Source organism: Pempheris klunzingeri, chromosome 13 (assembly GCF_042242105.1).
Source record: "Pempheris klunzingeri isolate RE-2024b chromosome 13, fPemKlu1.hap1, whole genome shotgun sequence".
Taxonomy (NCBI): Eukaryota; Metazoa; Chordata; class Actinopteri; order Acropomatiformes; family Pempheridae; genus Pempheris; species Pempheris klunzingeri.
Window position 1 is genome coordinate 18,418,187 of NC_092024.1, and position 27,736 is coordinate 18,445,922.

Below are 27,736 nucleotides of genomic sequence, written 5' to 3' on the forward strand. Positions count from 1 at the left end.
ATTGAGTGTGCCTAGCTAAAACTAATGCAGTCTAATACCTGCAATAAAGTAAGTTTATCGGTTAAGTTCATAATTTTCCATTTTATTAAAACCATTTTAGAGGTATTGACTGAACTGTTTGATAATTTTGGTCGCTGCAGTTCGGGGTGCTGTTGATTTATCGTTTCAGTTCTACATGTGGCACCAGCGTCAAACGGTGTACCATATCAAAGAACCAATTACAGGCCACTTCCACTGGTCGGCAAAACTGGTGCCAGGGGAAAGAAAGCAGACTTAATTCACTTTTTAGAGCTGCCAAACAGCTATTAGACCCCCTGTGTAAATGTGGCAGCAGACCTGTTTTTCCATGGCATCACAGAAACACAGTATGTGCAGATACATATTTTCAAATGGGTTTCAAAGTTGTGATAAGAGCGAATAATTAATGGAACACCTTACTGCACATGAAACATTGTGAATTGTGAGCAACGTGGGTGTTTTCCACTCATTTAACATAGGTCAGCAGTATAGCACTAATAGTGCTAATGGTTAGAGGGAGAGTAAATGAAACAATTAGTCTCCTCTACTATTATCTTTCCTTTGTTCGTTACTGATAAGCAAAATGAAACTCCATCAGAATGTGTTACTGAGGACATGTGGCCTCATTGGCAAGTCCAAAAGCTCAGTCCAAAAGCAACACATGCCTTGGGGGGGCAGCAACCTGATCTAGACCAGACCTGAGACACAGCACATTCCCCCCCAGAACCATAACACACCCTGGAGATCACTGAGGGGTCCCCTCCCCTGGCCCCTGGCCCCAGGCCTGGGCTACAGATACTGGTGGCTAAGTACATAGAGGTGAGCGCCTACCACGATCTTCGAGGATCAAACACAGGAATAATGTCAACATACCTCCCATGTTTGTGAGTGTGTGTGACTACCAACCACGGTCACAAGGGATAACCTGGAGCTAAGCCTGTGTATACTCCAGCCTTACAAAACGGTGGGAATAAGTTTAGGTTGGATGTTGTTGAAAGCTCTTACGAAAGGCCCGGGCCTTGTGAAAGCACCCTGAAAAGATTCAGTGGTCCTCTGGTTGTTCTTAGAAGTGTGTGAATCTGGTGTGTTAATATTTAATAGTCTAGGGTTTTCTCTGAGAAAAGTAAAATGTTCAACACTGACATGGTGGAGTGAAGCTCACAGAGAGACCAACGTCAGTAACCAACTGATAAAAATGCAGAGCAAACCAACTCCAAGGTTAGGACAGAGACAATTCAAGTCCAAGGGGCAGTCCTCAAATAAGATGTCCAAAACCCAAAGATATTCAATTCAATATCATAGGAAACTGAGAAAATCAGCAAATACAGACTAACTTTTTTTGTTAATGGAGTGATTGAATTATTGATTCATCCTTTTAGCTCTCGTCCATTTTAAAAGCATAAAACTGCGACTTTGTTACTCTGATTTTTACTTACATGCAAGTATTTTTTCTTACATTTAGATGACTTAAAAAACATTTTACTTTTCATCTGTTTCTTCACAACCCTGCAATACTAGTAATGACAAGGATTACCAATAATTCAATTAAAAGAAAATTAGATTTGATAATAGAGTTAGCATTTACGTCATATATAAAAAGCAAAAATAACAAACACTCTCTGGTTCCAGCTTCTCAAATGCGAGGATTTGCTGCTTTTATTTCATTGTAAATGGAATATCTTTGTCTTTTGGACTGTTGGATGGACAAAACAAAATTAGAAGATACAGTTTGGACTCTACAGACTAGATTGTTTATCAAAAAAGAACTGTGCAGATTAATCAATACATAAAAAAAGAAAACAACTATTAGAGGCAGCTCTAAACCCTCCAAAGACAATATTTCATTTTAATCCGTTACGCTGTAGCCTAGCCAACCATGTGCAGACAACAGCCACGTGTAAGTGGTAAAAGTGTTGCCACAATGGCTGTTACTCAATGACCTTATAAATCACCCAACAGGCACTGTGGTAGACTCATCGAACACAGTGCACATCTAATACATCATTCCCATACATAGCAATCCATTTAACAGTAAGTATAGACAGCTTTTTGATCTTACTACGGCTAATTATTATTTTCATTGTCGATTAACCCACAGGTTATTTTCTTGAATAATCAATTCATTGTTTTATCTAATAGAAATGTCAGACAATTGTGGAAAATGCTTTTATACTGAATAAGACAACATGACTTATTCAGATATTCAATTTACCAGCATATGCTTCAAAGAGCTGCATAATATCCTCACATTTAAGGACATGAAAACAGAGAATGTTTGGTGTTTTTGCTTTAAAAAATGAATGAAGCAATAAATTAGTTATCAAAATAGTTACTGATTAATTTTCTGTCAATTGACTAACCAATTAATAGACTTATTGCCTTAGCAGCATTTGTGACAGAAATTTAACCAACATTATGCACATAAACCTGTGCAGAGGGAAAAACACCTGAATTTGTGCCAGCAAAGTGGAATCTATTATCTAAATTTTATTCTATGCTAAGAAAAACAATTGAAACCTTGAGTTCCTTATGTAACTGTTGCCCACTGAATAATAATGTGACAAGAAATGTCAAAGTGTGCAGTCCCCTGGAGTCCAGACCACCAACTGTTGCCCCCTGTCTCTTGGCTGAATGGAGGCTTAAACATGAAGACAAAAAGCAGTGCCGCCTCTGTCTTGTCCTCATCCTACTATTCAAAAACAGGCACAGACACCCTCTCCTCCCTCAAACACAGAGAATCAATACAGCCCTTGTTAAAGTTGACCCTCTTAAATTCACTGTATGGGGGCTACAACAAGGCTGAGGGTCCCTCCAGGCTCAGCACAAAGAGCAGGAACTTCACTTCAATTGTGCGTCTCTGAACTCGACTCTCTCTTTTTTCTCACCGCTTCTTTAGTTTTCTCTGTTTCCATCAGGTTGTGTGTGTTTGTTTTTTATTAAAAAGCCTTCAAATGACCACCGAACAAAACCACTAGAGGAAGCACGAACTTATTTCAACCTCTTAAGAGAATTATACTGTATGAGTTTGTCTAGACAGGCCATATTAGGCAACATTAAAACGACCCTATTGTTTGTCATCATCACTGTCAAACCAAATTTAATCAGTAGATTGTCATATGTGCCATTGTCTTTTGGCTGTTTTGATGGACGTAAAAGCCCTTTGCCACAGCCTACTTACAGTTTGCAGCGCACTGCAGCATTGGAAGGTATTTTTGGACAAACAATGGAGTTGAGGTAAGAGACAGGTTGCATTGTAGCAATGGAAATGTACTCCAGGATCAAATGAAGCAAGAAAAAGACAGCCTGAAGATGAAGTGACCAGGCCACAAAAATAGTAAGTGTGCAGGCCAGTCGGACGCCTCAAAACACACAGGGGACAGACTAAACACTTCCAATGACAGGAAGACGGTTGTCATCAGCAGTCCGCTGCACGTGCATGTGTGTATGTGCATGTGTGTTGCTGAGGAAACAGCATCTACAACACAAACAAAAGCCTCAGAGTTTGCTTCCCTTTCTGAGAAAAAAAATGCGCAAACAATCCAACAATGAAAGAGGAAAAGCAGAGTATAGTTTTCATTCTTCTATAAGAAATGCAGGTCAAATTCATCAGTTCAAAACTGGGAGCAAGGAAGGAAGTACAAAACAAGGCTTTGGGGTTAGAAAAGGGCTCCAGACCTAGCAAAAGACCAAGAAAATGAACATCTGCTTTGGCCAAGACGATGACATATACTGTAGTGTGTATACATGAATTGCAGATAATAAAAGTAAAAGTAACCCACTTGCTCCATCTTTGCCTCTCTCCAATACAAACACTCAGAGGAAAGAGGTGTCTCTTTATGTCACCGGCTACTGCTACATTCAGAGCATCTTTTCATTTCATTTTTCATCCGGTCAGGCAGGGATGCACTAACTGCATAGTCTGCAAACGGCTACCTCCAATTAAAATGTCAATCTCATAAGATGGAAAGAGACAGCAAGTTAGTGTACACACAGCTTTAAAATAATACCAAACCCATGATGTGCATGACAGCCATTTTTGAATAGAGTGGTGACATACTGAGAGATGTTATCAGTCAAAATCCTACTCTGGTGACAGCTCAGAAAAAGGAAAGTGCAAACGTCACGTGGGTGTCTATGTTGGGCCAGACCTCTCTGAGGAAAATGAGGTCTCCCGAAAAACAAGGAACCAGCTGGGCTCCATGCCAGAGATCCAGACTACGATAAAAACAGTGTTCCATGTTGGTTTTGAAACATGGGAACCAATTTTTTTCCAAAGAGGTAGCTTAGTTTGTGGCCTGCTAACACAGAAAAAAATGGAGGAGGGCAGCAAAGTGGGTGAGAAATGTTAAGAAAGAGTGGCAAGAGTGAGAGAGAAAGACAGAATGATAAAGACAGGCTGACAAGAGAAGGCAATGGTGTAATGCCTCTGTAATGAGTTAAGTCTTGTAATCACAGGCTGTGGAAAATGCCAATTGCTGGTCTGTTTTTATGTGGCCTGCTCCACACTAAACCCTGGAGAAGTATTTATGTATCGTGTGCACATGTGTGTGTTTGTGAATGTGTGCAAGATGTCGTCAAGGGTGATGGCAAAAGGCCAGACAAGTAAAGTGAAACTTTAGCTTCTCAATGCTTTTGCCAGGTTTGACGCAATCAGAGGGCCAGGATTAATTTTCCCTCCACAACCTCTCTCACCAGAAGGACATCTCTGAGCTCAATGCAAAGACATGAGAATACAAGCAGAAAAATCATTGCAAAAGGAGATGCAACTTTCTTCCAAATTCTCCATGTCCAGGACTGGACAGCTGCAGAGGAGGCGAGGGTCCCTTGGTTACCATCCCAGTTTCCAACTGGGTTACACAAACACAACAGCTGGCCCCTGAGTAAAAGTTAAATGCTTTTGTTTAGACACGGGAAAAGAAATGTCACTGGAGATCCTTGTCTGGACTTCCTGCTATGAATCTGAGTTAAAGAATCAGAGGTTAAAGAGAGAGAAATGTGAAGAGGGGACCACTGTGCGCGAAGGAGGACACAGACTGGGAGACAGAATCTCATGCAGCAAAAGGAGACAGTGAGGAAGCTGTTTGGCCCGAGTTCAACAACGCTCTCGTTTGTTAGAATTTGTAGGTCAAATTAGCAGGGAACGCAGAGAGGCTGCAAGAGAGGGAGGTGGGGGAGGCAGAGATGTGCAGGCCAAAGAGATAGACTGCTCTTCATTACTCAGGCCTCCCTACACATCGGAAAGGAGGACAGTGGAGAAAAACAGGAGCAGAGGACAGGAAAGTGGAAAAACAAAATGAAGGCAGGGGGCACTCTGGCAGCGCATTCCATTTTTCAGTGCACACTCTTGTTGCATCTGACACTAGGGCAAAGGCTAGACTTAAAACAAATAAATAAAACCATATCTGGAGAGAGTTTGGGGATTTGCCGCTCCTCCCCTGATCCTTGTTAAAGGGGCCAAGCACAACGCTGTAGAGTGTGGAGCTGCATCTCACTCTTTATGGCGGGCTGGAAATGACTTCTCCAGCCTTTAGACTGATGGGAGCCTTGTGTGATATTCACAGAGTACAGTGGTACAGTATAGGTGCCTTTGCTGGGAAATAAACGGGTGCAATATCAATACAGTTTGAACTTGTATTTGTATTCTATTTGATATAATTTGAGTGACTGATTTGAGAACCTACACCCATTAGTTGATAAATATTAAAACTAGGGCTGAATGGAGAAAACACATGTTGGATATTGACCAAATGCAGTTAGACTTAGCCAACAGTGCATTTCTTTCTTTTAGGACTCCATCACTTCTTTTGTGTTACTGACATACGTTTCCATTTCCATTGACAGGTGACAACACAACTCCAAAAGCACATGCATCCCTCTAAGCCTGCAAAAACATCCTTTGATAGAGCTTTTAAACAATATGAACAATACTGCTTCTGAATGTGCATGAAAATGGAGAATGATAGAATACACATGCCAAAAGCATTGTAAGGTTTAATTGAACTGAGGGTCACAAAATTAAAGCAAAAAAAGCCAAGGTGTTTTTGGACCCTGAGTTCACCTAAGTAGTCACCTGATAGTGGAGCGATAAGTGCAGCATTACAATACAAGAACACAAACACAGACCAGAGGTGATAGAAAGGTGGTTTCTTATCGCTGATGTGCAAAGAAAGCGTTTACCCTGCTAATATAAAGTGAACACACAGTGTTTTAATAAAAGGTTTATCCTCCTGCTGTCTCATCGTTGTCTTTACAGATCACATTCGCGGGATAAAACAAGCACTTTGAATACATCATGGCAGACCAAGGGCATTCTTGACTTCTTCATACTGAATAGACAAAATTATTAATTGAAAGAATAATTGGCAAATAATGACATTGATAATGAAAATATTGCTATTTTCAGCCCTACAAAAGCATTTGCAATGAAAATTAATTAAACAAAGAATGACTTACTTATACCAGATATTCGCACACTACTGTAGACTGCAGCATACCTGACCACTTGATTTTTCTAATATAACTAGCTATGGAGCTATGACTCCAATGACACTGAGATAGCTGTCTCTTCTTCAGTCAGTGATCAAAAAGGTGCAACTTTGGGCCAAAGATTGCCAACTGCACCTTTCGGGGTGTGCATTTATCCAACTACTCTCATTTTCTCTTGTTACGACTCCTCTTATCCTCTGCCTTCACGGACAGAAAGCAGCAAGTCAAAACATAAAACACAGGTGCTTGTCCCGTATCCATATGAAGTAGATCTCATGTTTCTTGCTTGACAGCATGTGGTTTATTTGGTGTCCTGTTTGTAGTTAATTCAAACCAGGCTGAACTGGACTGGACTGTGTGGAGGGGGAGTAAATGCTCACGTGTGTGTGTGAAGGACTCTTCTCATACACAGAGCGGCTATTCTTTCCCCAGTCTATAGCACCACTGACACACAGACCTAGAAACACTGCGAGCATAATCAAATCACCAACTGCATCGAAAGAGGCACAGCAAGAGAAGAAGAGGAGGAGGAGGAGGAGGAGAGGGAAAAACCCCAGCAAGTCGACTCCTTTTGGCAATAAAAAACAGCATTGTGCTCTGAGACGAATCCTCTGCAGTGACGTCTTTGCGCTGAAATTTAACTGCAAAGAATTACTTAGTGAGGCAGCTGTGAGTTTGGCAAGTGAGAGCGCAGTGGACCCCCTGCCCATTTCCCCTCCTGTCCTCCCCTCCTCCTGCTCCTCGTCTACCCGAGGAATTCACATTACCACTTTCTCTTGGTCTCTGATCACTCTCTGTTGCTATTCGCTGCCTCAGTCCTCTCATTCTTTTTCACTTTCCTCTCACATGTTTCTTATTGTCAGAAGCTATACACAAACAGAGGGGCTTGTGTTATTAAATAGTGGAAAAAACTATTTATTAGCTAAATATCTAGGCCCAAAACAAAGGCAGCGTTTAGACCCAAATCTCTCTTGGAGTAAGTCAACAGCTGGCTCCCATTATGGATTATGGTGCTCTTTCACAAACCTTCTCACAAATTTCTTCTCACCTGGCAGAGCCCTTCTCATTCCTCTTGGCTCAAACTTCTTCAAGAATTTGTTTTTGCCCAAAGACACAACTAAAAACTGAGCTTCCATCCTGTAAGACAAGCTGTTTTCTTGAGGGCATTCCTCAGGGGCAAGAATGCAACCATGTCTGCGCCCCAAAATATAGTTTAAGATACCACATGTCTGTCTCCATTGTAACAGTGTGTGAGAATGGAAACCTCCATAAGCAGCTGGTGTAAACTATCAGCGATGCATGAACGTGTACAGTAGACGGCACAGCGCGGTAGTGGGGAGGAAAGAGTAGGGGCTGGGCGGCCAGTCTCTGGGGGGCGATGGGAGTGGTGGGATAGCGTTGGACTGGAAAAGCAGGACTTAAAATCATCTTTGTCCTTGTCTCATTCCACTACTGGGGCAGATTATCTCAGTCTCATGGGGACTGCAGAGCAAGACGAATTCAGAGCAAGTCCCTGTTTCTGCTCTGAAAAAAGAAACATGTGCTAAAATATATTTTCAAAGCAGAAACCATGAGAAAATCCAATGCTTCCTAAAACAGCATCAACTGTGTTAAAAGTATGTGGTTGGATACAAGATAAGACAGAAACTGAATCCATACTGCCACTAAGTGAAATGAGGAGACACAAACGTGTGGGAAATTAACACCCAGTCCCAAAATTGTTGTAAAATACTGGTTGTGGATAAAAAAAAATCTGGCTGCTCAATCGGCCACTTAGACAAGCTCTTCAATGTTCTAAAAAAAAGGAATTTGTCTGGTAAAGTAGTTAGAGCAGCTCTTGAATTATAGAGTCCACCTGCTACTGTGCTCTGTTAATCCGTCTTGCAGACATACAACACAAAAACGATATTTTCTGCATTTTACTTCAGGCATTGTGTCTTTATATCGCCAGACAAATGTCTAACTCAAATATTTTCAACTGTGATGTGATCAGTAAACGGCTGACGTGGTCATCTATAAGAATCTTTGTTAAAAGAGACAATTCTTTGGATTCTAATGCAAGAAAGAGATGTCAGATTTAAATCCAGCAGCTCTGTCCTTCGCTGGTGTCCTTTCGCCCACCCTGGGTCAACAGAGGAATGCCTTGTGGCACCCAGGCCACTGTGACTGGACACAATTCTGCTGAGGATAGCGGCAGCCAAAGCCAGAGCCAGAGGGAGGGAAAAAAAGAAGAGAGGAAGAAGTGCTGTGTTGTCTGATACTCAGCATAGTGCGTAGGCAATCATCACAGCCCCGTCTTTCTGAACACACACAAAGGCAGCTCTGACAAGAGGAGAGACAGCCAGAGGAGAGAGCATCCTTGGAAAAAGACAAAAAAAGTGACTAAAGTAACGGTGCAGCCATTGAGCTGAACAATGGAAACTCAATGGAAATTCAAATTAATAACAAGACAAATCATCTAAAAAAAGAACTCTATATGAATAGGTTTTGGAGAGACTTCCTGAAATGGAGCTAGGCACCACTTCCTCTTGATCTGGAGCCCATCTCAGGTTCCAGCAACACCCTCCAATCAAAGCAGCACAAAGATATCTAATCAGCCAATCAAAGCCAGGACATGAAAAGCAAGCTGACTCTAGCCATGCCATGTCTGAGGCAAAGAGACTTCAGGGTAACAGATTGAGCTGATATCATATCCCCTGAGTAGCCATTTGTGCAACAACATTCAACACAACATACACACCCCTCTAGTTGTGGTTTCTCTACAAGGACACCGTTTCCTCTGGGCTCTTTTTTGGTAAAGAGGTTGTGTTTGCCCAGTGTCAATTTGTGGCTTAAGCCTGGATCAACCTCACTTGATCCCCACCCAAAGAGGGGCATATAACAAAACTAGCAGAATCTTAGATAGTGCTGCACAAACGGCTAGATGTCAAACCAGATGACATTTATTCATAAAGAAACACTTGACTAATCTCACTTACTATAGTAATGTTGACTACTAATATCATCATTAAACAGATGTGGTGATTTTTTTTGTCCCCCTAAAGAACCTCCTTTTGACCAGGTCCTCTTTCAAAATCTGCCCTTGTGTATCTGGAAGACAATCTGTCTAAACACTGTTTATTTTTCCATAATTCCACTGAGATAACCACTGGGATGAACCACAGCAGCAACATCAGAGAAAAGCTGGCATTGAGTCTGAACGCTGGATGTAAACTCTGCTGCTGTAATGTATTGCGGAGGGGCCTCTTCAGTTATTTTACGGGCTATGCCCCATAAAACGTAAATGGAAAAATTGTGGGAAGATTGTAATATTTAAGCGAGCAACCCAATTAGAAAGCTACCATTGGAAGACTGTTATTTAGAGTGAGGTTGAGAGCTGGATATTCCTGGATAGTCAGATAGGGAGTTGGGTCATTACCTCCTCCTGCGAAGCATACTGAGGGTCTGCAGGGTCCACCGACCAGTAGCAGTAGTCAAAACAAAACTCCAGAAGCTTGTCCCTCGAATCTATGGCACCATCTGTACGTCCATCCAGCTTCAGGGAGAAAAACAGAAGAGTAAAGCACACACAGATTGTTTTTTACACCTTTTTTATTTGATATGAGCTGCAATAGCAGTCAACATCATATTATAACATGGCAAGAAACATAAGGCAGTATAATTTAAAAGTAATAAAGATAACACATGCTTACATTTAACAACATACGGTTGAGCAAAAAGAAACAGGAGCTTTATAGAAAAATTCCCATTGATAAAAGCACTGATAAAAGTACTATAGCTTTTGTTTATGAGACAGCAGTAGTGTGGAACTGCAAGTTAGCTGTTTCCATTCATTAGAAACGCATTCACTCCTCCACCCGTCCTTTAGTCGCCTCACTGCATCAACACTAAACACCTTTCTGCTTACTGTGAGTGAATCCTGAACTGAGGAAAGACAGCACAGCAGCATTTGGACTTGTCCAGGCACAACACTTGCACTGGAAAACAGTACAGGGTGTAAACATTGTTTTCAGACTGAAGAATTAATTTGTTTTCCCTAAGAGCACCTGATTTGGAGGGAAAGTAGGTCCTCTCATACTTATGTTGTTATCTTCAACTTGTGGCATTCAATGTACTCTAGGAGTGTTTCTTTTTGATACATGTTTGTAAATCTCTTCAGGTGTACCCACTCCATCTATTTGTAGATACTGTACTTGTTTTAAGTGTATACCATCACATTATTAGCGTCAAAGTATTGAGTCACATAATTTAAAAGCGCCATGAATTGTTACCCTTGAGCCCTCTCTCTTTAGTTCTGCAGACTTGACACCTAACATACTCCATTCTAATTGCACTGGAAACATTTTGAGGTAATGTGAGGGTACTGTGTTTACATTTGGTGATTGTAGGTTCAGATTGCAAAAAAGCCATCGTTGGAGGTGGTAAGAGTTAAATTGCTTGCTCAAGGATGCTTCAGAGGTAGATTCATGCCAAGGGGAGGGCAGGGAAAGAGGTCCTTTAGACAATGTGATACTTCAAACTATGCAGTCAATAATCCAAATAATTATCAAAAAAGATGAATCCAGTCAACCATCAGAGTAAACAGCCTTTGCTATCTCTAACTAGAGCATTAGGCGACACTAAGCTCTGGGTATCAGTTTTGTTCACAGCAATTGGTTTGCCTGAAAGCACGACTGGTTAACCCCTCAGCACTTTGAACGCATGCAACAATGACCATGTAGTGGGGGGATTAGCTTAGAGCAACACCGGCCAACTGAGCTCCAACCTTTGATAAAAGCTCATGTTCTACAGCAAATCAAATCAGGGAAAACCAGCTGTAAAACATTACCTTTTATCTTTTTCTTGTTTCCCTCTTTAATTTAGTTCAGTGGGTCTTTATAGCTTGTACTACTTACTGTTTGTTAATAAGAAAAGTTTATTGTCCTTTAAAATCCACTCTTTTTACTTCTAAGATCTTCCAAAACTGTCCCACTTTCCATAAATAATTATTCGCAAGAGCCTTGGAGTCTTGATCCTTTTCCACTGCAGAGGGAGGCCATATGTGGTTTGTCTCTGTCACATCATTTGTAACAGATTCTCTCCTCCCCCACCCAAATTCTCTCTGTATGTCAGCATTTAGAAATCCAAATGTGTGACAAGGTTGTAGCTAAATGTGAGTTATGGAATTAGTTCCATGCTAAGTTTCTTTGCATCATTTTTACACATTGAAGATGGACAATTTGATATGATTCTTAGCAAGGCTTTAGCATCTACAAGCTATAACCTTAAAAATCATAGTTTTATCAACTAAACATTAACTACCACAAACATTAACAAAAAAAATGAAAAATATAAATGTAGCATGTTGCACTGTGAAACAGTAGAAGCAGCACATGCACTCTGAAAGCAATGTAGCTCGAACAATCGGACAAGTCTACTCAGCCATCTGACACAGCAGGTTGGTAACTTGGTGAAAGACTGTGTAGCTCACAGAATAATGATTTCCAAATGTGCAGAATCTGAAACCTAAACTAATACTAAAACAAAAGCAAACCAAATATGATCATTTCAGTCAACATACAGTATACAGTATAAACTATACTCCTTGTCTTGCAAACAGGACTATTACAAATAAGGCCTGGAGACAGATTCCCTGTTAAAAAACACCAAAGCTATTGTATTTTATTTTACTATGGTTTATTTTGGGGAGTTTGTGCACAGAGTGCATGTGTTTGACAGGAAGGGTCTGTCAATCTGTGCGTATGTGTGAGCTCAACACATATGATAAACAACAGTGACATCAAGCAGGAAAAGCCTGATCCAAGGCTGTAAACATCCTGTTGCTGTGATAAATACCCTCTAGATGCTATTCACAATTCACCCAGTCCTACCAACTGGCGACACACAAACACAGATTCCATATTGGGTATCATTGTGCACCGGTTGGGCTAGTTTCACACCTAGACCTTTGTACTCACCTTTACATTTCGGATCTTCACAAACTTGTCCTCCACCTGAACCGCTAGCCTTCCTCCATCCGCACTCTCCCTGTGAGCAAGACGAGAACACTCACTTTAGTCAACTGTGTCAACAACCATATATGGAAGTGTAAAGAAATGTGATGACTGGGTATGAGATGTGAGAGACATCAGATCAGGGAAAACATTAACTCAAGCTTCCAAAAGAGAAGAGAAGATTTAAAGGACACCATCGGTGTTGATCAGTGTCTCCCACTGCAAAGCAAACCGGACAGAGCTTTAACAAAGGTTTCACTTTGGATTGAACACCCTACAAACGGACTCAAATAGGCTTAAAATCCTCTTTTTGCTGATGCAGATATAATTGAGAGGATGTCCAGATAGATTTAGGCTAGTTCTTGACTTGAGGCCATCACATGACAGTTAACACAATGAATCTTTGTGTTTATGTGTGTGTGTGTGTGCGCACGTGTGTTCTTTCCATGAAATCGCCACCACTTTCAGATTCAAACGAAAGCAGGCCCTCACACACTCCAGAGACTTCCCCGGCGAAGCAGCTTCGGCTATTTCGACAAAGCAGAGAGCATGCACAAGTGTTGTGTGTGTGTGTGTGTGTGTGTGTATAATCAGTGTGTGTACAACAAGGTCAACTCGGCTATGTGCGCCTCAGCAGCTGGACCGAGCACATCTGATGCAACACATGCGAAAGTGGAGGCAATCGCAACACGGAGCAGGGAGAATTTTGATCTCCAGGAGCGATAATGACGCCGAATGCTGCCTGTAGTACAAACCCTCCATCTCTGCGGTGGGTTAGGGGCAGATGAGGGGGCTGTTGTAATCGTCAGCTCTCCCTGTGCTTCACCACGTGGGACTCATTTTGCCAACCCCAGCAGTGGCCCAACCCAAAACCACCAACCTTCAATCTCAGGCTCTAACTAGCATGGGGGAAAGAAGGTTGGGGGTGGAAAATAGTAAACCTCATAAAAACGGTGTTTTCGACACCAACCAAAGACGAGAAACTTCACGAATGGGCTGACATGTTTTTTGCACATGTGAGAGGCTGCTTGAATCCTATTGGTCAGCTTAAACAAAGAGCAGCACACTACCTTCACTTAACACACTGGCCAAATGAGGAACGCAGTTAACCAGGCTGGTGTAATGTCATCACTACCACACCAGGTAATAAGTCCTTCATGTTAAAAAAAAAAAAAGAGCAGAGGACAGAGAAACTGTCAGAACCAGAAATCAGGAAGCACAGATTTGCATGACAGTGAACAGTATGTATTAAAAATCCTTTTGTTATGCAAACTACCAGGAAGACTGGTTGAAAGAATCATTGTCCAGCCCTTCATAGCCTGAGTAATGCTTTGTTATGGTACTGTAGTGGATTGAGATTGAGCACCCCTGCAAAAGATCCTGCAGGAGTTAAATGTAATTCAGCATACTACTATAGACCTTGTGCGTACTATATCCCTGGACCCTGAAGACTTTTTATTCAACATGTTGTAGCAATTTGCCTGTAAATGTAAAGGGGTGCTAAAGTAGAGCAAAGCAGCTTTACAACCTCCCTGTGTTGCTTTGCTACTTCAACAGTGAATTTCACAGCGCTGTAAAACCGAGGGGAAACTTTTTTCCAATAATGCCTCTCACTAAAGGAGAAGAAAAACTTAAAATTAACAAATGAGAAGTTTGTTTTGCCATTTTTTTAAAGAAATGGGGGAGAAGAGGATTGATTATTTAATCAACAGTAAAATATATGAAGTAAATACAGGCCTAAACAACATTAGCTGACCTCTGTCCTCGTTTCATATCAAGAAATTAACCTCTTACACTCCACTATTACACCTGTGGGCCTGTCATTGCAAATTTTTTGTTTACAAGATACCAATAAGATACCAGTGCCATGCTGAATTTTCAAGAAATGTCTATAAAATTATGCACAAGACATATAGAGGGCTGAATATGAGAGTTAACATCATATTCCTTCAATGAAGAGCTGGAACAGGCTGATACAAAATGTGCTACCAAAAGATACAGTAGGACAATGTGGAGTAGGGCTGCAACTGACATTTACTTTTAATGCCGATTAACATTTTGTCTGTACAAACAAATTCCAAGTGGGCATTTTCAAATGGTTTGTTTTGTCTGACCTACCATACAAAACCCAAAGATATTCAGTTTACTATTGTATAGAGGCAGGAAAAACAACAGATCATGGCATGTGAGAAGCAGATGTTCAGCATTTATATCTGATAAATGACTCAAGTAGTTAAACAATCAGCAAAAATGGGGTCATCAACAATGTGTTGCCTGATAAACCTACTAATAATTTCAGCTGTAATGATATTTTTCAAACATTAAGCTACAGAAATAACAAAACACAAGGCTCTGGTACCTTGTGATTGTGTGTTTCCATTATTTCTTAACAGGGTTACTTGATGGTCTAAAAAACATTTAATGTGCTTCATCCCAGGTGATTGGCTATCATTTCTAATTACACACCCTCTAACTTACACCATTAAGCCAAATGGTTGGTGTGTTAAGATAATTGGTTGCAGTGAGATACTTAAAACCTGATGTGGCTCCAAATGTTTGTGCATTACTTCGCACCACACTCAAGATGCTTAGTCAGACAAACACTACTGACAGCCACAGTTGTCATTATTCACCATGTGCACCACTGCACTGAGTGTTTTCTTTAGCTAACGTTAGCTAACCACCTAGCTTAACGTTCACTTCGTTCATAAAGCAAATTGGAGAATAAAGCGCTGATACAGACATGAAAGGCAAAATGTTTTGGGTGTAATTAGCATCAAGCAGCAGACAAAGTCTCATGGCTGGCGACAACAGCTCTGACATGAAGCAAATATGGAGGTAAAAACAATAAAGCAGCCGTAAAAACGTCCATTTATAAGTCGTTTAATTAAGCTAGCGAAGGTAATTAACGCTAGCTAACAGTAGAACTCACCTTGCGCTGAGAGGACGGACTCGAATGGCAACTTTAACATTAGCCATGATGCCTTGCGAGGATTTTTACACACAACTCAGCAGTTGACTGGTGTAAAATAACATTTCTCCTGTGAGCATGTTGAGGCTTTCTTGATTTTTACTCCGACGTAACTTAAGAGCGGGAGGAAACCGTCCAGCCATCCGCTGTTCGAGTCACCTCCGCCGGCTGGTCGCGGGTTCAACCGCCCGCCGCGTCTCTCCAGAACTCTCAGCGGAGGGAGTGAAACTTCCTGCCGGACAGAGAGGGAGGAGAGGGCGGGGAGGGGAGATGCTGCTAGATACTCCTCCTACTACGCCATATTCAAATCTTTTTTTTTGCATGTCTGTTATTATTCAAATCCCCCCTAATTTAAAGTAGGGGGTGATAAATTACACCTAGATCCTGGATTTTAACCACTATGCGACTATGATTCTTGCCATTATGAAGCTGTGAAATCTGCCCAACAATGACGATAACACACATTAAGCACTTAAAACTGAATGCATCTTTATTGTAATATATTTTCAATTTTGTGGCAACATAAAAATATTTCATTTTAAAAGCAGCAGGGATTACAGACGTCGTTCAACATGAACAAAAACAATCACAAATGCAGGTTTGCATTCATGAAATAAACACACGATCACTAGTAGTGGCGGTCAAAGGCAGTGTGTGAAAGTGCTATACTAAAATTAAGACATCTATTTTCCTCTGGAGAGTCTAAAAACCAACAAGTACATTTTAAATTTTCAGTTGATTTTTAGTAGCTGGCTGAACAAAAGTCCCTTGACATACTATGGCTTATTTGAAGGAACCTTACATTTACATATAAGGACAATAATTGTGTGTGATTTAGGGTGAAGCTGATGTTACTCATTTTGAGTCATCGGCTGCAAAAACCTACAAATGCACATTTTGATGCAGACCCTTCTGTCTTTGCCAATTCTCTGCTATGGTCTTGAGTGTTAAAAATGCTTGATTTACTACTATTTTCCCTTGTGACAAAACCGTAAACAAGGTTTGCTTGCATGAACGTTCAAGATCTAAAGGTGTGATAGTTTGGTCCCTAGTTACTTCTCACTGGCAGGACGCTCTTGATCTCAAAGGTGCCTTAGCAAAAGAGCAGAGGGATTCAAAAAATGCTGCTGACACTTCACAGGCGGAGAACAAAAGTCTGAAGCGTGTATGTATGTGTGCAGAGGCTGACTGTAGAAACAACTTTGACAGGCTGTGCAGTGGCGACTTGAAAATGGTCAACAACAACACATCACCCAGACCGGTCTCTTTCTTGAACAACACACTGACAGATGTGACATCAAACACTGCGGAGATCACAGAAAGACGCTGTGGGATACGAATTATAGTATTGTTGTTGTTATGTAGCTCCCTCTACTGTCTGTTGAGAGACCTGCAGCATTTCCATGCGGCTTTGCAACTCGGCCAGAGGTAAGGGAGATTTAATATTCTGTGACTGCAGCTGAAAATTCTCCACCAGCTCCTAAAATAACACAGAAAGGAAAGAACAGAGTGAGCAAGAGATATAGGAAGACTCAAAAGAGGTCAAATAACTAGAAAGAGAAATAATTCCTATATGCATTGAACCCTCACCGCAGGCAAGGCCAAGTTTGTTAGCTTCTTCCAATGAGTTATGACCTCATTCTCGCTCAAGACTCCTCTGTCAACCAGCTTTCTAACTACGAACAGATAGTTGTTCCACTGAAATGACAAAGAAAATGTATTACAAAAGGTTAGAGATTACAGAGTGCAAGAACTTTCAAAGTAATGAGCAGTCAAAGACAAGTTGAAATTCAACAAAAAGTGTCATTAGACATCAGTGCCTCCTTTCCAGTCCGTTTCTAGTATCAGGTGTCGAAGTGAGATAAAGAATGCTCGAAAAAGTTAGCATTATAAAGAATGTAAAATATCAGCAGTAGGAAATAAACAAAAACCTAAAGAACTTGTAATCATGAAACAATGTAAAACTAGAAATATACAGATACAGGAGAAAAACACTGTAAATTAAATCTAGTGTAAACATACCATAACCATGTCATAAGCATTCAAGGTCATCTAATTCATATATTATTATTATTTACAGGGTCTATAGAGGGCCAAGCACAAACAGTGTAGTGAGGTATTTCAGGGGAATATCCTATCAGCACATTGGCATAAAGGTAAATGTGGTTGTAGTATCAGTATTAAGCAGTGGTAGATGTACCTCGGTGTCACTGGCCTTCAGCACTGCAGTGACGGTGAGTGGTGTGAAGAGCAGGTGGAGGGGGGCAGAAGAACAGCAGTCTCCTTCCCACAGCTCAACAAGCTGCTCCAGCAGCGCTCTGACAGGAGGCTCTGACCCTGAACCAGGACCCACAACAACCCCATCACCTCCACTGCACCCTGGCAGAGGCAATACTGGCAGCTCTGCAGACACTGAGCAGATACACACAACAGGCGATCAGGTCTGCCACACAGAACATCGACTAGACTTTATGTTGCTTCCCTTTTCAGCAGCGCAGGGCGATTTAAATAACAAATAAAGTGTCATCATTCACAGCCTGGACACGCTTACCCAGTTTGCAAGCCAGTAGGACAGTAGAGTTCAGCAGCATCTGCTCTGACACAGCAGTTGTGAACTAAGTGAAGAGATACGAACAAGAGTGTGATGAACACTGGCAAAAATCTGTAAAAACCCACCACAAATGCTTTGTTACACTTGTGTACCTTTCTGCAGGCCAGTGTGTCTCCCACTCGCCGCAGCAGCAGTTTGATCTGAGAGCCAGTCGGCAGCTCCTCGTCAGTCCTGGGGCCGACTGCAATGCTTAGCAACTCCTGTATGAAAAGTTTAAATTGAGAGGAAGCTCAGACAGGAGTTCACTGCTACTTCAGTAAAAGGAAGGTTTTAGTCTTTTCAATTTCCTCTCCAAAATGTCACAATAACACCAAAATGCATAAGGAACAGCAGCAAAGTATTGTGCAATAAGATGCAATATTCCTTTATTAGTCCCACAATGGGGAAATTCTCAGTGTTACAGCAGCGAGCAAAAGTAAAAGAATAGCAGAAACAGGATTCCCCTACATGTATTTGAGGCAGCTACATTTCCTCTCACGCAGGCGTACCTTGATTTCAATGAGGATGTCAGAAGGCAGTGGAGCACTGTGGTTGCATTGTGGAGGGCAGGATGTCACTCTTTCACTTCCTAGTTTCCTCTTGGGCGTGGTTGCCTGCTCCTGGGTGACCAGCTCATCCACAGCCCCCTCCGCACCCCCCGAGTCTGAAGTCGCTGGGCCAACGGCAGCCTTCATCACGCGGTCATACCTGCTCTTCCATTCTCGTCTTATCAGGGCTGATGGAGAGTAAAACAGACAGAAAATCTTACATGGATGTCCTTAGGGAAAAAGTCACAGCAGTGTGTTCTTCGTTTTCATCTACAATAGTAAGGAAATTCTGTAAAATGATCCCTGCAGCACTGAGAGCTTTGAGGTTCAGCCCCACCACTCACTAAGAACAGTATATTATCTATCCTTGCATAGTTTTAGTGAAGAGAAAAATAGAATCTCTTGCATAATTTAATCAGTCCAGAAAAACAGGCTTGCAAACATAAAAACTATAGTCTTATCAGTACCAAGGCCTGTAACAGTGTTTAACTGAGGGTTTTTCCTGCCTTCAGGGAAGCCAGAAGCCACATTCAATGTGACATGTAAAGTTAGCTTGAAGCATAATTAAAATACAAATCCACTGATCCGATCAATGCCTGGCCTTGTGTTGCCTCATGTATAAATGGGTTCAAATTAAATGTATGAAAGAGAGCACTGGTATCAGAGAACTACTTGGTTTCTCAGACATTCTGTGTTAAAGAGTAAGAATCGGAGGGAAAAAAAAACTGTACTGGTGTGTCTCTACATTAAAGTTGATGACATACATAATTCATCATGCTGATGAATACAGTATATCTGGTTCCAAATTATAAGCTAATTGGAGAAAGAATGTAAAGCACATGCAAGCAACATTGGCAACAGCTAATTGGTTACACATCTTGAGCATTTTTTAATATCCGAATGGGATGAGGAAAAAAACAAGCCGAGTAGAAGGAGAAAGCAGGAAAAACACATTTAAAAAAAATCCATAAATCTGCAGCCTGCATGGCAAAGAATCAATTAAGAGTGTGCATGCTTTGTATTCAAAACAATAAAAGTGTGAAACAACACAAGCACAGTACATTAACTAGCTACCTGTGATGTTGGTGGAGAGCCAGCTACAGGCTTTTTCTGTTGCAAGACGTTTGGTGATGTTTTCAGATGTAGTCAGGACCTGAAGAGACAGTGAGCACAAATCGTAGTAGCAACACACACACATACACGTGTCTAGTGTGTTTGTTTTGCATTTGTTGTTTGCATCTATAGACTTGGTTTGCTCTGTAAAGTAATCCGTGTCTGGGTGACATTTATGATATGGTCGTATCATATTGTTGTTGCATGATGATGTTTACAGGACTTACAGCAGGTGAGGTCTCCTCAGGGAGCAGAATTCTTATAGCCTCAGGACTCTTCTCACAGCAAAATCTGCAAAACCACATAAAAACAATATTACAATAAACAGTTTACAAAACAGAAGTCAAATGTTAATGGTGTTAGATGAGGAACCTGGAACAGCATGTTTATTTTAGCTAAAAAAACAAAGAAATCGGGGAGACTGGTACTAATACCCTATTGAATCTATGGACTGCTTGTAAAAGAAGCGGTTGTACCTGGTGGCTTTTGCCAGGGCCTCCAATCCAGCGACACACAGCTGAGCACAGATGGATTCATTCAGTTTTGAAGAATTTGAGTTTGCAGACTCCAGTCCATCTCTCAGCATCTTCTCACCTCGCTCCACCAACTCACTCACTAATGTTGCCCTGTTGGCGACCCCCAAACAGATGAGAACACACAAACACACACACACACAGGCAAAAATCCCATACTTTAAGTACAGTTCAGTTTTGATTATGCCAACAATAGACTTTTGATATGCACATTTATAAAATACATCAACATCAGGAGGCAAATTCACAGCAGCCACCACTTAAATGCTTGTAAATTTAGACTGTGGAACAGTCACTACCCGCTTAGGTAGGCAACCAACCAAAGCAGCAGGCTGACTTCTATTCTGAAAGTCCTTTTCAATTCTCCAACGTAATTTGGTGGAGGGCAGGTGAAAGTAAATTAAAGTAATGTGAAAGATACAGTTGATTTAGAAATTCAGACATCCATGACTTCTTATGTGCCGTTCTCAGGCCAAACCACTCCACAGCTCTGTGATACTAACTTCATATGCTTGACGGCGTTGGATCCAACTCTCTCAGCAACAAACTCCACAGTGCGACGCAGAGACGGAGGCTGGTTGTGAAAGAAGGCTTGCTCCAAGTCCACCTGTCACATTTAAGTGATTGGTTCAAATATTCACACACAGTCAAGTCAGTGATGTAATTCCATTTTTCGCTTCACGGCGTCTCTTTTTGACTCACCTGTAGTTTCTGCTGCGATCTGTTGGCAGTTGGCGTATCCCTGAGCTCAGCAGAAGTGGGAGTAATCTTGCGGATTATTCCTCCACTCTTGGCTGTGCTTCCGGACACAAAAGCAGCGAGGAGCTTACGGAACTCACCTAACCAGCCAAAATAGAGCAGCAAATCAATCCAGGGCAACAAAAACAGTGAATAAAAAGTGACTGAAGCTCCTGATTACAAGCCTTTTACCCCTTCTAGATAGAACACTACAACTACACAGTACGCCTACAGAATATACATGTAAAAAACATAAATGTGCTCTTACTCTCTGAGGTAACATAAAAGATTTTTGGCATTGTTCCACTCACCAAGAAATGGACAACATGTATAGAGAAGCTGCTGATTCACCAGGAGAATACAGTCCTACATATGACAACAGAAACCGCAGTATAAATAAAAAAAGCAACAGGGGTCATTTTATGGACAAATAGCTACTTCAATGAATATTTCACTTACAAGCCCTGCAGCACTCGTGCTGCTGTCCTCAAGCCTGGCCACCTCAGTGAACTGATTGGTGAAGAAAATGTCCTCAGGAATCACTGGGATCTTCACAAGTTAAGCACACCAAGTCAAATGACATACAACTGTATGTATGTAAACATGATCTGTGTTCACTATATACCACTATGTACAAAAACAAATAAGACCCACCTGGAAAAGCCAACCTAACACAGACACCATGAGTAGCTTGTTCAGGTAACAGATTTCACCACATCTGCCCAGCACCATTCTCCTACAAAGACCACAAAAATAATATTGAACCTAGTTTTCATAGAGGGGAACACAAGGTCAAACATCTACAAAAAAGAAAAGAAAAGTTTGTTTGTCTAAGGTTCTTCTGACACATGTTTCTGATTTTTAAAATAGTTTTAGAGATGTTTCCAGGTTGCTTATTTTCAGTGTGCAAGCCCTATATTTTCACATTTTAAAGGTAAAAAGCACCACCTGAACTGTTTAAGTGGAGCTAAGATAATGGCAAAACACAATTAAATCAAAGTAGATGCATAGGAGAGTATCAGTGGAGTTCTTTTGTATGTGAATTAATTGTTATACCATCAGAAGTATATTTATTTGACACATTTCTATGGAATAAGTGTCCAGAAATGGAGACAGACCTGTACAGGAGAAGCAGTGTGCCCAATGCAGTTCTATAACAGAGCAGCAGAGGACCAACGAAGTCCAGCATGGACAGGAACTCCACCAGCCAGGGCACAGTCAGGACGGTGCGCCTGTTTTTTATACTGTTACTCAGCACAGCACAAACATCCAGCACTGGAGCACTCTGAGGGAACAAGAGATTCTGTCATGAAATTAAATCTCAGCAGCAAACATGCGCTTATATCTGCACCAGTGCCTGTCTGGACTAAAGCTTCCCCCATGAGATACAGCTCACCCATCTGGAGTAAAATAGCCCTTAAGTTTGTGTGTACCTGCTCCATTTTACAGAGGCCACAAGAACTTATTTAAGAACATTGTTTTTTTTCCTCACCTTGGTGCGCAGGGCTATAGCCGTCTTCTGTATCTCCCTGGATGGTCTTTCAGATGTTTGGTAAGGCAGAAAGGAGATGAATCCCAGAAACTTAGCCAGCAGACGAGCAAGGAGCAACACTGAGGTGAATCGCTGCTTCTCATCCTGATGAGGTGAATAGCGAGACAAAAGGTTTATATGATAAATAGCGGCGTGTCAGTCAGGTTTATAACCTAGGTTGTGAACCTAGCATAATAATTTGTAATTTTATGTACTATATTTTTCTCACGTTCTGTAAAAAAAAAGCTCAAAAGAAAAAAAAAAAAAAAAACTGATTGTAAAATTAGATTCACCCAAACTGACAGGGCATTTGAAGCAAAAACCAGTGGCATTTCATTAATATCAAGTTGTCTGACTCTATTAGTTACCTGCTGCTCCATGTCCCCATCTCCCTCCTCCTCTCCCTCCCCGATGGAAGCAGGAGTGCTCAGAATGGACACCTCATCCAGCTGGAGGAGCTGCTGACAGAGGCTGTCCTGCAAGTGCTGGTTTAGCTGGCAGCTGGTGCACAACATGTAAAACATGTTAGTTCCCAAAGAGACAACAGAAAGTGTAGCACTGTCATTTAGCTTTTGCCAAATTGTTTAGGAAACGTTTTATGTTGATAGACATCTGCCAAATGAAAAGTACTTGTTCAGAAAATAAAATTACTGATGAAAAGCTCAGAATTGTTCATTATTAATGCAAATCTTGAATTATTGGTAAATAGGGGATAAAAACATGGACCCTAACTGGTCTGTAAGGTTACGTAGCTCTAAAATTAATTAAACGCTTGAATGCTAAGTGGCAGTTTTCTATTTTTGATATGATCTAGTGTAATTGGTGGTATTCGCTTGAACGTTTTGCCTTACCAGCTAGCTGTCCGCAGGAAGTCTCTGAAGAACTCCTGGTGACCAGGGAAAGATGGAGGAGGGCAGGGGCCAACGACTCCATGAGGCTGAATGAGACGCTCCTCGAGACGTTTCAGACGCCCCAGACCGTCAGCTCCCAGCATACCTAGCAGGTCAGCATCAGGAGTATCCCCAGGAGAGCTGTTCACACGGGGGCCTTTACACATCTAAAACAGAAATTGGTCAAGTTATTGTGCAAACTGTGTGCAATAAGCCACACTTCTGTTTAACGGAGAAAAGTCTTGCGAAGGGGAAGATAACGTCAGGAAACTGTTGAGGTCTTATTTGTATTTGAAATAAAAGTACATTTAAGAAAAATAAAGAAAATAGTGTGCTAGTGGTCTCACAGTGTACCTGAACGAGCTGCTTCAGGAACAGACGGGCAAAATGGGAATGGTTTCCGGCAGAGGTCAGTTGACTCATAATCCCTCTGAAATGCACAGAGCAAAAGTAGATCACACAGATGGATTAGACAGAAACTACTTTTCAATTCTTAAATTACACTTGGTCCATCAGCTTAAAAAAAAAAAAAAAGAGTAAAATCTCCCTGGACTTGCCTTATCCGACTCCCAAGAGCAGCATCAAAGTTCCACCCCGGTTCCTTGTGAAAGTCTTCCCACTCTCGTAAAACCTCATAAAAAATATCTCTGAGATGAGAGCAAAAAAAATCAAATGCAAAACTGTAACTGTTGACACCAATTCAGCAGTTTCTTGAAGTTCTCAGCCTGCTTGTAATGATTAAACTCTCCAAGTCAAGGCCTGAGCTGCTACAGACTTCACACATGTAGTTTTTAACTGGACAAAAACCAAGAGGGCAACTTCACAAGAGAACAAAGAAGCTGTGATGTACCTCTGTTTTTTAAAGGTGTGGAAGGCCTTGTCACTATTGAAGTTGGACCGGTTGTCGGTGGCAGGCTGAAATGGGACTGAGTGGATGAAAGTGGAAACTGACGGAGAGAGCTGGAACAGATAAGGAGAAATAAAAACTATCAACAAAACAAGTTAAGGAAGTGGCATCTGAAATATATGTATTAAATATATATGTATTGGCCTACAAAGCATTAAGAAAAAGCTTGTGAATGCCAGTGATAGATTTAGCAGAGCTCAGGGTGACCTCATTTGATGCCTTGTTTCTTTCAACTTACTATAATGCAACTCAAAGAAAAGTAGCCAATTCTCCCATTTGAGAAGAATGAAGTCAAATTTTTGGTATTTTTGCTTGAAAAATGACTAAATGATTATCAAAATAGTTGCCAATTTAATGTTGATACACCAAGCCCTAAAAATTAATTACACAATCTAATAAAATATATACATATTTCAAAAGAGCATAGTGTACTGGGGCCAATATTTAATTAGATTCAATAACAGTCAATGAATATTAAGCAATAATAGATGCACGATACACTATGTATTATGCAGTGTGTTACCTTGGCTGTACTTCCTTCCTGAGCCAGAGTCAGACGGTCCTTGAGATCCGGAGAGAAAGACGCCACTCTTTCATTTTCTGCCAGCAAACGCAAGGTACACTTGTCCAAATGAGATACCAACCTGACAAGAATGCACAGCTCAGAATCAACTCAGGGAGACATGAGTAGCACTATCACTTAATAAAAATGTATGCCGATATATTTCTGTCAGTGAAGAGGAGACACATTTCTGACACATGTATATATTAAAAAAAAAAAACTCACTGAAACTGATTCTCCAGAACCTTCACTGCAAAATACACACAGTTGTGTACTTGTCTCAGGTAACATCTCTCCAGAACATCTGAATACACAAAAAAGGGCACAATTTTAACTTGGATTTGAAAAAAAGTTGAAAAATCCTAATATTTTTGTGTTATAGGCCTAGAGTAACATAAAGACCAATTACAAACCTGAATTCACTGCACACAAACTTTCCTGTTCATCATCGTCATGAGTATGAGGCGACTGAGACGTTAGCAACTGCATCACGAAGAAAAGCTCCAGGAAAATGTTTGGCACCAGGTTTTCTATAAAGGCACAAAAACTTCAGACTACATCTTTAAAATCACTTTAGAAATCAAGGTATTTATTAAATTATCATAGATAGTTATATGGTGTTTTATCTATCTTTGATTTACTCTCTATGAACAGCCTCAATTCATTTCAGATGTGACATAAATAAAAAGATATTTAAAACCTTTTCCTCCAAAGTCTCACTTAGAGCATTAATGCCGCCTTGTGGTCACTCACCAGCGATGCAGGTACAGTAGAGCTCTGCCAGGAGATCCAGTTCTACAGAGAAGGTGACTTTGGATGGTTCAGGACATGGTGTCTGTAGATCTGGTGTAACTTTAGATCCCGTCTTAAGCCCTGACTTGGTGGGAGTGCAAGGGTCCAGAGAGGACGGTGGAGGAGAGCTGACCTGCTGGGCACGCTTTGTCCTTAAAAACAAGAAATTTCTGATTATGAACCAGCAGAGATAAACTGGGATGAAGAGCAAAGGCTAATAGTAATTAGTACCATAAGGAGTCTATAGTATATTATTTTCAAAGTCTAGTTTCGATTTCTACAAATCCTTTTGGAATACCGCAAGGCATTACCGATGTATACAGTAGAGGTAGAACTGGCCAGGTCAAACGTATAAACACATGCAACCGTGTCTCCTTTTCTTCTTATAAAAGGTCAGCTTTCATGTAAGAATAAGTACAATCTTCTGCATGTGCACTTACTTTTCCCTCTTAAGTAGTTCCCTCTCTTCCTGCAGGCTCAGAGGACTTCCCGCTGTCATTGACCCCTCAAGTGCATCTGCAACTAATGAGGGACTAGTAGATTTACTGAATGGAGTAGAGGTGAAGCAGGTCTTTGGTTTGGAGTTTGGCCGCTCTGCACTGACTGGTGTTGGGTTTATTCTTCTAGATGGTTTGGATGCCCTGAAGGATAATGTAAACTGTTAGCCACATCTGAAAATCAGTGATGGAGTCAGAGTAGACATTGTGTTGGCAGTGTTTAACTGAGAGTTGTGTGGACTTACGCAGGTGAGATGGGTGATGACCCAACAGGAGGGAAGTCCTCCAAGTTGTTAAAGTTGAGCTGCCCCACAGATGGAGGTGAAACCTGCTCGCTTATCCGACTGTACCCTCCTCCTCCTCCTCCTCCTCCTCCTCTACCTGACCCCCTTCCCCCAACATCCCAACGTCCAGTCTCATCGCTGTGATGTCCTCCACGCCCTCCTCCATGTTTCCCTTGTCCCCCCACTGGCATGCTGCCACCACTTCTCCTGCGGCCCTTCTGTGACTGGAAGTTGGGGCTGTGCTGAAGGTCAGTAGGAGAAACCATGTAGTCCCCCAGACTGATCCTCTGGCCAGACCGGCGCTCAGAGCCCGAAGGCCTGGAGGCGGGGCTCCATGCTGGCGTAAAGGTGGGGCTGCTGAAGGTGTTGGCCCCACTCAGACAATGGGACGGTGACCGATTAGGAGCATCACACTCAGTTCCAGGTGACACAGAGGGGGCAGGAGAAAACAGCTGGACTCTGCTGGCACCCCGAGAACCAGCTCCACCACCTGCAGACCTGCAACCCCTTCTGTCAGTGAACCCCTGCGTCTGTGCGGCAGGCCTGTGGCGGCTGGGGGTCTTGGCAGGCGTGGCAGGGCCATGGGTTAGTGCTTGACTGCTCTGATCTCTCAGGAAGTTTAGAAGACATGTGACTAATTCTTGTTTGTGAACTGTCACTCCTGGTTCACCGAATGCCAGACTTTCACCCTCCTGCTGAAGAGAGAGACAGAACTGTTGCAAAACGGACTGTGACAAATATAGCATTTATAAATCTGAAGTCTCACAGATTATCAACGCTGTTTAATCCATTATGAACCCAAAACAGAGAATGACTGAGCCAATAAACGTTTTGCTGGATAGCTTCAGGACATTTCTGCAAAAAATAGCCAGTTGACCTAGCTAACAATGCGTTGACTAACATCTGCATAACCGCACATCCCTCTTCCAATAGTAATGGCAATAATAGGAAGCAGTTATGTTAAATAAAGTATGGTCTGCTTCAAAAAAAATCCTTTGGACGACGTAGCCTTGAGACTGTCATCCCATCCAGGCTACCGCTAACCTAGCTCGGTAGCTCTCCAGCTAAAAGTTTTGTTTACAATCAGTTGTGCGCTATGTCATCTCATAAAACAAGCTATACAAGAACAAGCGCGTATAAGATGTGTGGCCGATGCGGCTCTGAATCATTTCGGACCAACCTGAATATTCTTCAGCCAGTTCACGACCGTATTAATATCCGCTTTCTCCAAGAGGACAGATTCCAAAAGAGCCGCCATTTCTGGCCAGGAGCTGCGCGGCTAA

General features: G+C 41.6%; 2 protein-coding genes across 2 annotated transcripts in view; both read right to left on the reverse strand.

Moving 5' to 3' along the window:
- The window catches only part of stard9 (StAR-related lipid transfer (START) domain containing 9), a 38,386-nt gene extending 22,910 nt beyond the window's left edge, over positions 1 to 15,476 (reverse strand). Inside the window, exons 1-3 of the mRNA XM_070842432.1 lie at positions 15,430 to 15,476; positions 12,462 to 12,531; positions 9,923 to 10,039 (exon numbers count right to left, since the gene is read on the reverse strand). Of these exons, the coding sequence (XP_070698533.1) occupies positions 9,923 to 10,039; positions 12,462 to 12,531; positions 15,430 to 15,476 (234 nt within the window). The remainder of the gene's footprint in view (positions 1 to 9,922; positions 10,040 to 12,461; positions 12,532 to 15,429) is intronic.
- A 461-nt stretch (positions 15,477 to 15,937) lies between these two features.
- Positions 15,938 to 27,711, reverse strand: cdan1 (codanin 1). Its single transcript, XM_070842801.1, has 28 exons — positions 27,634 to 27,711; positions 26,415 to 27,148; positions 26,113 to 26,313; positions 25,634 to 25,824; positions 25,294 to 25,410; positions 25,106 to 25,184; positions 24,842 to 24,962; positions 24,262 to 24,371; positions 23,969 to 24,058; positions 23,766 to 23,841; positions 23,373 to 23,578; positions 22,890 to 23,022; positions 22,483 to 22,626; positions 22,109 to 22,275; positions 21,645 to 21,726; positions 21,450 to 21,539; positions 21,302 to 21,356; positions 20,955 to 21,091; positions 20,756 to 20,859; positions 20,196 to 20,345; positions 19,947 to 20,010; positions 19,681 to 19,759; positions 18,568 to 18,794; positions 18,172 to 18,279; positions 18,020 to 18,083; positions 17,669 to 17,880; positions 17,059 to 17,166; positions 15,938 to 16,948 (listed from the first exon to the last, which is right to left on the reverse strand). The coding sequence occupies exons 1-28, from the start codon at positions 27,709 to 27,711 to the stop codon at positions 16,826 to 16,828; spliced, it is 4,050 nt and encodes a 1,349-aa protein (XP_070698902.1). The 3' UTR covers positions 15,938 to 16,825.
- Between the last annotated feature and the right edge of the window lie 25 nt (positions 27,712 to 27,736).

Excerpts from the sequence above, each read along its gene's own strand:
- cdan1 (XM_070842801.1), bottom strand. The coding sequence starts at position 27,711 with ATGGCGGCTCTTTTGGAATCTGTCCTCTTGGAGAAAGCGGATATTAAT. Across the intron at positions 27,149-27,633 it reads ACTGGCTGAAGAATATTCAG|CAGGAGGGTGAAAGTCTGGC; the intron begins GTTGGTCCGAAA and ends CTCTCTCTTCAG. Across the intron at positions 20,346-20,755 it reads AACGCCGTCAAGCATATGAA|GGCAACATTAGTGAGTGAGT; the intron begins GTTAGTATCACA and ends GGTCGCCAACAG.